Source organism: Tinamus guttatus, unplaced genomic scaffold (assembly GCF_059628265.1).
Source record: "Tinamus guttatus ecotype Peru unplaced genomic scaffold, ASM5962826v1 Tinamus_guttatus_pri_ptg000089l, whole genome shotgun sequence".
NCBI lineage: Eukaryota > Metazoa > Chordata > Aves > Tinamiformes > Tinamidae > Tinamus > Tinamus guttatus.
Genome location: NW_028288623.1, coordinates 2,014,030 through 2,026,139, shown reverse-complemented (window position 1 = coordinate 2,026,139; position 12,110 = coordinate 2,014,030). Strand labels below are relative to the sequence as shown.

Below are 12,110 nucleotides of genomic sequence, written 5' to 3'. Positions count from 1 at the left end.
GTAGTGGCTCACCACTAGTGGCTCTAAGTGAGCTTATTATATAAGTGGCAGTGCACATGAAGCCAGCCTATGCTATAAGGCAAACAGAGGGATGGATCAAAAATATCAGGATAGTGGGATGTCTGCTGAAGATGATGATGCCCTTATTACATGGGAGCATTTGAAATGACAAGACACCCTTTTTTTCCTTCCCCTCATCCCTGCAGAAAGGTGTACAGTAGAACTAATGGCAATCTTTCCGTTTATTATGTGAAGCTAGGACACCTAGGAGCTAATTAAAGGAGTTACGTTTTTATTTCCTACATGCTCAGATAGTAATGCAACTCATGTGGCTGGGCATCATTTGCAATTTCATGCCATGCTAGGCCATACGCAATGTTGCAATTTCATTCCCTAATGAATGACAAGACATTGGCCTGCAGAGATGTTGAGATGTCGTAAGTCTCAGTCCTTCAGGTACTCAGTACAGTAGGAAGTGGCATGGGCAGCCTCTCTCATTTCTCAGCTTTTTCTAATTCATTTGCATTTCGGTGTTGATGAGAATATTGTTCATTTCTGTCTTCAAACTAGAGCTGAGCTAAACACACAGAACAGAACCTAAGAGTTCAGAACTGCATGTAGGTATTTGCTGTACAGTGAGAGTAGAGTCTTGTGGTATGTTCCTACAACAAATCACTACATATTGAAATAACTCACCTCCCTCATCTATAAATGAAAATGACAGCACTGAAAAACAGAATACATAAGAAAAAACAAGTCTTGTAAGAACAATGAATGTAAATAACCATTAAAGAAATTTTTCCTGTTACTGCAGTTCATAATGGCAAAAAGAGGAAAAAAAATGATTTATTCGAGTGAATTCCTCTCTGCCTAGATAGAGTGGTTCCCCTTGAATCGTATTTTACTACAGCTTACCTAAAAGTAGGAGGAGAGTCACTCCCTTTACTGAATCATAAAACAGTCTTCAGGGAAATTTTTTCCTCACCAGTAAGGAATAGAAGACAATAATAAGAAATACAAGGCAAACAATATTACGAAATTGTTTCCAACTTGAGTCTATTTGAACTGAGCACTGTACTTTAGAGGTAGCCAGATGTAACACTCACGACTAAGAGCAATACCAGCCTCTGCAGATTGCTTGTGGAAAAAACAAAATACTCATGGATCTACTATGTGTCATCAGTAGTGTCCTTCACCGGGAATGGATGGAGTCCCTGCAGGAATTAGCCCTCCACCCCAACCAGCCATTTAAGCTAGTTGGCACAGCTGGGTTGGCTCCCTGGGGCACAGACTTGACAGGTGCTCAGTCACAGAGAGAAGCTTTTGCATCCCAGGTAGGCTTTACCTCCCACTCCACTGGCACCGCTTGCACTCCCAGAGTAGGAGTATCCGTGAGTATCACACCTGTGTGGTGGCAACAGAAGTTGTTGGGAAGTGGAAGACAAAAATTCCTAGAGTCTTTCCAGGAAGTCAGTGATTGCTCAGTGCTCTATTGTTGTATTTGTTCAATTGAAATGACCAGTATCAAACAGAAATACACAAATAAACAAAATTGTAAAGAATAAAATAATAAATAAATAAAAATAAAATTGTAGAGAAGCTGCTGCCTCTGGGAGGAAAGCATCTGAAACCCATTCCAAATAATTCCTTACTAGGACACATAGCTCAAATTCATCTCTGCAATTCAGGCTGTTGCAAACACTCAGTACTAGTTAGGTTGAATATGTAAAGTCAGATCAGACACACCCCCTCTTTACCTGTGTTGAGTTCCTGAGACATGAAGTGCTCTGCAGCAGCAAAGGTCAGCTCTTGCTATGCGTTATCACCTGATATCCATGTAAGCCACCATGGTTTCAGAGAACAATACGTTACAGAGACCTCTTTATTTAGGTTTTGGGCATTATGTGATTATCCAGTCGAGTTGCAAGAGAATTTTGCTTTTTCACCTTGTATTAAATCGTAGGTTCATGCTGGAGATGAATTTCTGCCACATGGTTCCCTGGGTCAATAACCAGTGAGTTCTGACAACCTCCAGGCCCTTGTAGGCCAGGAGAGAGGTCGCATCCAGGACTCTCACCTGCACTTCCCAAGGACCTGAGAGAGATCTCCTTCCCCCTCTTGGTGCTTCAACTTTAGACCTGCTAGATGCTGTCATTATTCTTGTATTTTTCCATGAGAATGGGAGCAGGGAGAGGTTCATCTGTGACTGGACTTTAGGTACTGCCGTGGAAGAGTGAATAAATGCTAATGGCAGTGAAGGTGGAGTAGGCTGGGTGCCACTCTGCGTGGCCAGAAGTCACTCATATCTTTAAGGAGAGCATCTTGAAAGCGTGACAGAAGGTCTGTCATTATGTTCTTCTCTTCCTTTTCAGGGAAACAAACACACTGGAGGAGGTGTTTACTCTTAAACAGTTACCAATGGGATACCACTGCAAAGCAGGCACCAGCATATGAAGTCCCATAAACTTCACCAGAATTGCTTGCATACTGGTATTCCCACCTCTTCCCCAGCGTAACTCTGCACACGTATTAGAGCGCAGTGATGACACTCATCAGCAGCAAGACAGTGGTATGAGTAAAAGAGATCTTAATACCTCTGTAGTGTCCCCGTAAAATAGGGAGTACCATAAATTTGTGTTTGTTTGTCACCCCTTATTACAAATCGGCATAAAGGTCAGCTAGAAATAGAGCGAAAATTAATTAGACTTTGTGGGCTTGTGAATAGCATTTGCATAATAATGATGAGCCAGAAACCAGTTGCATGAAGCGCTAAGCAAACATCAGAGTTGAACGTTACTTGGGTTACATAAGTACAGAGGAGCCCACAAAAGCAGTAGTGCGGAGTAGGAATATAAAATGAGCTAATTGCTTTATTGAGCAGGAGTGGGGTGGATTGGAGTGCGGCAGGGGGAGTTCATATTATCCTTGTTTGTAAACAGATGCAATCACTGCTGGGCTCCACCAGCGTGTTGTCTACAGGCAGAGGTGTGGTGTGAGATTTCAGGATAAGATGGGACTATCCCAGGCTTGCAAAACACAAGTCCCACAATTCTTGAGATGCACATATACAAAAACAGCGAGGATCAAGCTGTGTCTTCCTCACTATAGTGAGGAATGTCAGTGGAAGTACATAGAAAGCAGTGTACCCTGAAGTCTGGATTTCACAAATAAGGAAAAATATATAGTAATAATAATAATAAAAAGAACTAATGGCTAACACACCTACAGTGAGCCAAGAATAATCAGGGAAAGATTAAACTTGTTTTATCAAGCAGCAGTGGATAGAAACTTGAGTAGGTTGGTAAAAGTACATGTTTAGAAACATGGGAAACCTACACTTTGGTGGAGAAAAGATGTTATAGAAACTGCTGCATTGTTTGGAAAGGTGGATTGTTCCTGGATTTGATCCATGGAAGAGGGAAACCTAGGGAAAACCAAAATAATTGCACTCCCACTGATATCTCTCAGTCTGATAGCACGTGCATTAGGTGTTAATACTCAGTTTTCTAGAGAAAAAGATCATATTGGTGAGACCTGTAATTGAGGGTAGGTAGATGGCAATCTTGAAGTTCTTCTCAGATCAAGATAGTATGTGTAGCTATTTTAATTTTCTGATACTTGAAATACTTTCCAATTTTATTTAATGTTTTCTGTTTTGTTGTTTTGTTAAAGAGAACACTGGTGTCAATGCAAAAGCAAGCACTTAAAAACTAAAATAGGCATTGTATACATGTGCATTGCATTAGAGTATTTCAATTACATGATCACCTACTATTATTTCTACAAGACTCTAGCCTCCTTTAGAGCGCAAGATGGATGTTGCTCAGTCAACCAAGAGCTATTCAAAATTGCTTTATCATAACAACAGATTTTCCCTTAGAAAAGGGGTACATAATTTAGGTAGAAAAGATAGAAAAAAAACTGTGTGGGAAAACTTTTGTTAGCCATGTTCTCTATAAATGGTGGAGCAGAGGTACCAAGTGCTCAGATGACTTGCCTAAACTCATACACGAAGGCTGTCAGCAGAGCTAGAAACTTGAGCCTACATACTCTGATTCTTAGTCCAGCGATGTACATTTTGGCAATAATGAGAATCAACAGGAAAGTTTCTAACAGCTCTAGAACCTCTGCAGGTCATTACACAAAATCTTCTGTGAATCACCATGTCCTCAAGGTGGAAGACAGGGTTACAACAGTAGAATTATTTTGTCAGAACACAACAGTGTTCTACTTTGTGTAATCCCTTAGTGAGTAATGGTTCTTATCTTTTCTTTCAACTCTCATTCTACACCAAAGATTATAGTAAAAGAAAATAAATCATCACTTCAAAGGAACAAAGATTAGTGCCTTCACACGTATATAGTGTTTTGTAGCTGTGAAGCACTACAGACATTAAAAAATCATAGAATGGTAAAGGTCAAATTTTTTCTATTCTCTGCAAGCCAGTATTATAGACCAGGTGAATAAAATACTTCATTTTGTTAGAAAACTCACATTAATGAACATCCATGTGAGAAATTTTCTGTGCAAAATATTGTTCCATAAAGAGATGCACATAAAAGTGTGCTTTGACTAAAAAGTAGTGGCTAAAAATCTTGCCTATATTAATTATCCAATGGAATTTAGGCATCTTTCTTGGAGAAAAGAAGGCATCCTGCCATGTTTCCAGCTTTCCTCAAAGTCTGTCCAATGACCTGTTGCCTTATGGGAAGATGCATATTTGGAGCAGGGATTTATATGAATCCTGTCTGCCTGTTGCTGAGAAAGGAATCTCATCTGAATCAGTCTTGTGAGGGGAAAAATTGTTGGATTCTCAGGTAAAAGTAGCATGGAGTAACTGAGAGGGATGTGGTAGTTCTGTGGTAGAACTTGACTTAGATTTTGAATCCTTTGCAAGCAGGATTTCTGAGTTTTTTATCTGTACAGCGACGAGCACAAGCAGGGTCTGATACGGACATCTTGGAATTGTATGCCACTAAGAAAAATATGGTACTTACAAAAATCTGCCTGATGAGCATTTCTTATCTGTATGATTCTTACGGTGAGCAGGCAGTAAGGTGACATTTCTTTCTGCAGAAAAAGAACAAAGGAGATGTGCATAAGCTTTAAAGGTTGGGACATGCGTATTTATTTTAATGCTAGCCAAACACTGCAAGAAACTCAGGTTCTGCTGAAGGTATCTCTTCCAATGCACGTCTGAGCAGAAACACAATCAGCAAAAAATGCACTTTGTCTGCAAACTTAATGGAGAAGGAAAGGGTAAATAGGAAAGTTGTGATGCAGGGTAAATACTGCTGAGAAAGGTGATCTGATGTAGCTGGATAACGAACTAAGATACATGTGATTGTTGTCATATTGGAAACAAGTAATGCGGTGAATTCACAAATCAGAGATACTCTGATTTGGATTTATTGTCAATCAACAGCCTGTGTTGTACTGAAAGTCTACACAAAAGCTCCTGCTTTAAATTGAATTCTTGAATGACTGGAAGAAAAAAATATGAGCGGGACCTTTTGAGGTCTTTTAAAAGGTAGAATCTTGATTGTATTGTGGGATATTTATGGATGAGTTCTTAAGGCTTAGGACACTGGATACAGCCAGTGCAATACTCAGCTTCTGAAAGATACTCACAGTTTGCTTACTGTGTGCCCAAGCTTTCCTTACCAGATGTGGGAATCTGATTGCGAGATATGTGGAACAGTATAACAGAACACATGGTTTTGACTATAACCCATCTCAAAGGAGGAAATCTTCAATTTCCTATGGAAGATGTCAGGCCTAAGCAGTTGGGTCTGTGAAAGTTATGCCAAGTTATATGTGCTGTAAGGGTTTACATCTTTAGAAAATATATCCATCACTCAGCACCAGAAACTAATAAGCAGAAAGATGCAGAAAATGGGTAAAGCTTTCCAGTTAGCCATGTGTGCTCTACCTGGAGTCCCTGATTAGGGGAACAGTTAGGGAACAATAGTCAAAATAGTTTAGTTGATAAGTCAAAAAATTTTACAGAAAGGAAAGAAATTTGCACCACACTTCTACGTAACAGATTGAGAAAAAAGGATAAATCAGTGCTGCAGGGCTGCTGGAAAGAGGAGGAAGAAAGAAAAAAGCCATTGTGAATGTTAATGGCCTCAAAATTTGAGAAAAAAATCTAAAGTGAAAGTGGAGGAGTGCTGGTGAAAGATGATACTATCTATTTTCCAAGAAACTTTTAATTTAAAGAACAGGAAGAAACAGGACAAGACAGAACATCAGCAGAAGCATGTAAAGCATTGGACCATAGGAAATTCATCATGACAAAGTTTAGCTTAACCCCACAAATTGTCTCCATCTCTATGAAGATAAAGGACATGAAAGTAACAGAAGGAATTTGCAGAAAAGTAGTTGTCAAGCTCTGAAATTACCTGATTAAAAAGATGGAATTTTTGAGAAAATGCCAAGTAACTCAATAGTGTATAGGACAAAAAATAACCAATATTTTAAATAACCATAAAGCTTTGAGCATGAGCTCTTCCTTACAACCAGCAATCATAATTTCAAAATATTTTTGATAAATTGGCTAATTAAATTTCTAGTGCTTTTTCTATAAGGTGCATAAACACACCCAAAACAACATGTTTATTCAGTGCTGAATAAACACATTCTCTAGATCATGTTACAAGCAGTAGAAGATATTTGCATTTTACTGTGGTTATGGGCATACACCAGACAAAGAAGGAAACTAACAGCTGTTGCATAAAGCCTGAGGTAGGGTGCAGAATATTTATTTATTTTTTATTTAAAACTGTTTGTTTTAAACTAGGAAAGCAAGATCTCCACATTATAAGGATCAGAGCTGAGTCATCTCCACACTATTTCTTAGCCATTATGGTAGCTCACTCCTTTTTCATCAGAAAGGAATCCTTCTGTGCTAGCTTAACTGATCCTGCTTTGCTCTGTTTCTCAAGAAAACTACATATCCATTGGGCTTGGCTTTTTGTTTCTTTTTTCAAAAGCAAGGAAAAAAAAGACTTCAGCAGAAGTATCTTAGAAAACATGAAGGACAGAGCAAAGGGAATTGCGTTTAGTTTTAATGATCTATTATCATTATTTAGAGAAAGCCTATAGCATCATTCTGTCAAGGAACATTTTGAAAGCTACATGTTTAAGACAGTTATAGACTCATAAACTAGCATGATTTTTTAAGAAGTAGAAAGAAGTAAAAACAAGCACGGATTCTGTGAGGATGCGTCTACATGGAATGCACTGAAAAAAAAAAAAGAGAGAGAAGAACGTTCAAGGAATTAACGAGAGAGGTAAAAGACAGTGACATGAACTTGGAAGGTGCGTTCAGTAGGAGTGTTTGGTGGTAAAGAATAAGCAGTCAAGCAAGTGAAGTGGAGAAACAGGGGAGACGGTTTCCCTCAGCCTCACCCTGCTCATTCTGTGAGCGTGGTTTTGCAGCAAAATTCCTTTGAGGTTTAGCCTGCCCAAAGTCATGATAACTTTAAATTTAAAGGAATAATGAAAATATTAGTCTTATCTCCCAAATCTCGGTATTTCTACCAGTTATGAAAGTCTTTTCATAGCCCTCCAAACTGGTCACTATTCTGATCTGGTTTTGCTTTCTCTCAGTACAGCACTTAGTAGACCATGTTCCCCTTTGGAATCCCCCAAGGGCCTTTCGAATCAAGCAAACAGACAAAAAAATATATAGCATACATTTTCCACCCCTCTTTAGGGCATCAAAGGAGGAGCAATACTTAGTGACCGTTTCCCCTCACCATCACAGGAGATAGCAACGCCCTTGGAGAGGACTGCTGGTTCTGTGTTAAGGCAACTCTGAGACAAATAAACATGAGAACTGTCCTCCTTTTGAGACGGCAGTTAATGAAAAACTACTCCACATAGTGTTTCCTTGCTGGCCAAAGGCCAGAAATAAAAGCCACTCCAGAAAATTCTGTGAGCAAAATGACATCTTGTAAGCAAAGCTCAAGTCAATGGCTTCATCGATGGAAATCACCTAGCTAATTCCCCTTTTCCTCTAGGGTCATCTCTAGAAGGATTTCATTATCATAACACCTTAAGCAAAACCAAAAGCTAACACATTAAAAAGCAACAATCTGTTGCTGCTGATGATAATCATTTGTATTACATTTTCAAATAAAGTAATTAATTCATAGAGCCAGTAATGTAACTAATTATTCACAAGAGATAATTATTAAAATAGGGTTTTTTTTTGTGAGCAGAACATTTTGCATTCCATATTGAGTCAGTAACAATTCCTGATACTTTAAAAGAAAATGTTGCTACCAAAACATGAGGACCCAAAACATGAGCACAGCATGTGCTGTCCCACTCTCCTTTCATTCTACTAATCTTGAGTTAATGCTTGCCAATTTCTTGTTCTTTGTATTACTGCACACAGCAAATGTGAATGTTCTGCAGCTGATGAGCCAACAGTTAGGTTTTTTTTAAGCCGACAGTTTATCAAGGAAAAATGTGATAAGTTTTTGCATATATGTAAATGACAAATTACACTGTAGAAGTCTGAGAAAGACAATTCACTAAAAGTAAAATAAAATTTCAGTGATAAAGTTACTAGATTTACTATAAGCATGGGCTGGCTTGCTCATAAACACTTATGAGATTTATTTATTATGTTTCATCTCCCCTTTACTCATGTCTAACATCCTAAATGTCAAACTGTAAACTCAGGACAGCTAGAGAGATCTAGAGAGATGCTCACCGATTTTAAAATATGAAGGAGATTTCAGAACAACAATGCATTGCCTGAATATAAAGCAATGAAGGATATTTAGTTTTAAACTGTAGATAGGGAAGACATCTATCACTATTTTAGAGTTGCAGTCAATACCATGCAACAGCCTCTGGGCATGTTTTTCTAAAACCAGACGAGTAACTATTTAGTTTATCACACAGTTATGCAAAGTCCTCTTAGAAATCAAATTGAAGCAAATACTCAGGCAAATATTTAAGCAATGGCATTAAGGAGTGCTTTGCACCTGCTTACTCAATCTGGGCTTTGGACACAAGGGCAGCTACAAGCATCTTATCCTTTACAACATGTCTCTACTAATGATTATCCTCCTGTTGCAGATGGCAGGTTGTGGCAAGCAAAAGAAAAAAAAAAAAAACAAGGATTGCTCAAAGCTGCCAAGGAAATCCAATGCTGGTAAGAGGCAGGAATTGGCCAGCTCACACAAGCCTATGCCTTTAATGTCAGTTTTGTACCAGGTTTTACAGAAGAGAGAAAGCACAAGTGCAGAAGCCAGGAAGCAAATAACAAATGACTGAGAATGCCTTGACTGTTAAACACTGTTGGGATAGCCAGGCATAACTCCTGGAGGAAGGAAAAAAATAAGGATTTTGCTAAGGAAAAAAAGTTAGGACAAGAACGAAGAATTAAAGCTGTGGATAGAGTCCTTCATCCTCATATCAACGCACTTTTGACTGCATATTTTTTACATCACTTTACATGCATTTGAAAGCATATATTGGATTCTAACTATATTTATATATAGATAGATGTATTAGTGATAAAGAGGTCCTGGGTGTTTTTAGCCCTAAATGTTGTAAGCAAAACATAAGTTCTATATGAATACTGTAAATGATCAAATAAATGATATAAGATTGGGCCCTTACACTCCTCAGTAGTTGCTCTTCCTGCTTGAGCTCTTTCTTACCTTTACTGTGCACAAACAGAAATAACTTTGAATACCTAAATGCCGTGTCAGCACTGGTTGTGCTGCTTTGCATTTACATTGAATTTCACACCCCATTAATAATGTCACCATTTTTCTGCCCTAATTTCCCCCTGTAGAAGCTGTCAGACTACCATGCTTGTTAGAATATTTTTAATCATTTTGAAGTTAGTGATATATATAAAGAAACAAAGTGTTGTCATTTTCTATAGATTTTGAACATTTATTACAAACATGAAATTAAGTTTTGAGGTCTGCTATCAGCTAGAGATGCTTGAATTTCACCCCATTTAAGACATTATTAAATCTAAAGTTAACTTTTTCATTGGAATGATCCAGTTTTACTTTGAAAGCAGCTTCTCAGAAAGTAAAGCTATTTGTAAACCAAGCAAGAATGAAGAGAAAAATCATTCACCGATAAAAGTGGTCCAGGTTAGACACAAATACAGCTCTGTCTCAGGCCTTACTAAGTCTAATAGAGTTGTTCTCTCTCTGTTGTGATGACTTGCACAGTGAGCAAAATGGGCATTTATTCTGGACACTGGTGTTCATGGCTGAAATTCATTAAAGTCGGTAAAGATAGATAGTATTAAAAGAAGGCCTAAATCCCATTTTAACAGTAAATCAAGTACATTTCCTCCAAGAATTTATTCTAAATAATAAACTATAAAGATATAATACATTTTATGCAGAGAGACAAAGGAATGGATAAAAGAATAATGGAATGCAGGTGTTTCAGCTAAGGAGAATTTTCATCCATGAAATGTTGTTCCTATTTCTAAATACGTATGTGAATCTTTGATAATAATCAAATTTGGGAAAAATTTGCCCTTCCGCCCTTCTCAAAAAAATGGCATAACAGCTTTAGTCCCTCCCATTCTTAATGGGCTGAAGGTAGTACCTTAGCATGAACATCGTGCTGTGCTACGTGCTGAATCATCCATTTTCTTTCCTCATCTTCCAAGGAGCTTATTTTGCTGCTTGAATCCTGTTGAGGTAGGAAGAACAAAGAATGAAAAACGGAGTATGTTTTTTTCAGTTGTATTTTATGTCTCTAATTTGTAGGGTTACTGCTCATGAACCTTCACTGTGGTACCTCTGGTACACTGAGCATCCAGATAATTTGTATTCCCTCATTACTCATATCAGCAAGGTGGTAAGCAAAATTAACATGCCAGAACACTGGCAGTTGTTTCTATGCAATATAAAAAGATATTGACTGCAGGTCCCTGTATCTGCAGATAGCCAAGGAAGGACGATCTTTTTCCTTGCAGAGTTACATCCTACAGATAAGGATGGGCTTAAGCTGTCCTCCAGGGACAAATCTGAATCAAATTCCCAGAGAATCCTGCCAGATTTGTTCTGTTTCCCCCTTACCTGGTAGAAGGCAGCAGCTGATGCCATTGGGATTGCTGCTGGATTGAAAGCAGGTGCCACAGCAGGCACCTGTGGATGCAGCTCCACAGTTCCCAGTGCCTCCTGAAACATATTTACAGGACTGCCGAGTGGCAGAAGCTGCTGAACGGGGGTTTTATTACACTGAGTCAGAGCTCCACCCCTCTGGGATTTTTGAAACTGGAAAATTTGCCACCCACTTTGCTTCTCCTAAGTAGGAGTCTGTTGCAAGTTGGGAGCATTCATCTGCAGCTCCTGCGACCGAGCAGAGCAGTCTGAGCAAATTGTTTCCAACCGGAGACTGCGGGAATGTAACAAAGGTGATAATCTGGTTGGTGTTCTGGTAGACACGATCTAAATAGTCTTCAGTGATAATCTAAAAGACAGAATAAGATTTTGATTGACCCATCTACCAACTGTTTCTGTGCAAAGACCCTAGGAAATGGTACATACTGTTCTCTCAACAAGGGAGATGGCAGGAGACGTCCATCAGAGGCAGCAAGGCCCCTTTCTTTGCTTTAGAATATACCACCAGGGGACTTTCTAAATGACAGCAAACCTTTTGTTTGGAGCTGAAGTGCAGTCTTTGAGATCTAAACAATGTTTCCATATATGATATAGAAAATGTAAGAAAGCACCATCCGTCCTGAGGACATGAATGCTAAAAATGCTTAAGGAAAGAGAAAAGAAAAGAAAGGAGGCTCACTAGGGGAGAATACACTCAGGTATGAAGATAAAAAGAATTTTCCTGAAGAAATATATTTCTATTGAAAAATGCCATCTAATCATGTTTTGTGTTCATGTGTTATTTTTATAATATTCTACTTCAAAATAAATAAAAGGAAGAAAAAAATTAATAAGTGATATTTTCCCCTAAAATGTAATGTATCACTTTTCCATTTGCAATCTCTTATTTCATTTTTAATTTTAATAGAATATATATTTTAACTTATTTAAATCAGATTCAATTTTTTCAGGTGAAAAAAACCTGTGAAACATTTTTGAAAAAAC

At 38.3% G+C, this 12,110-nt stretch overlaps 1 protein-coding gene across 1 annotated transcript in view; it reads right to left on the bottom strand.

Annotated features, from left to right (window-relative positions):
• LOC104570720 (cytosolic phospholipase A2 epsilon) overlaps positions 1–11,192 on the bottom strand; it is a 29,745-nt gene extending 18,553 nt beyond the window's left edge. Inside the window, 3 exon segments of the mRNA XM_088520416.1 lie at positions 4,998–5,070; positions 10,606–10,692; positions 11,082–11,192. Of these exon segments, the coding sequence (XP_088376542.1) occupies positions 4,998–5,070; positions 10,606–10,692; positions 11,082–11,192 (271 nt within the window).
• Between the last annotated feature and the right edge of the window lie 918 nt (positions 11,193–12,110).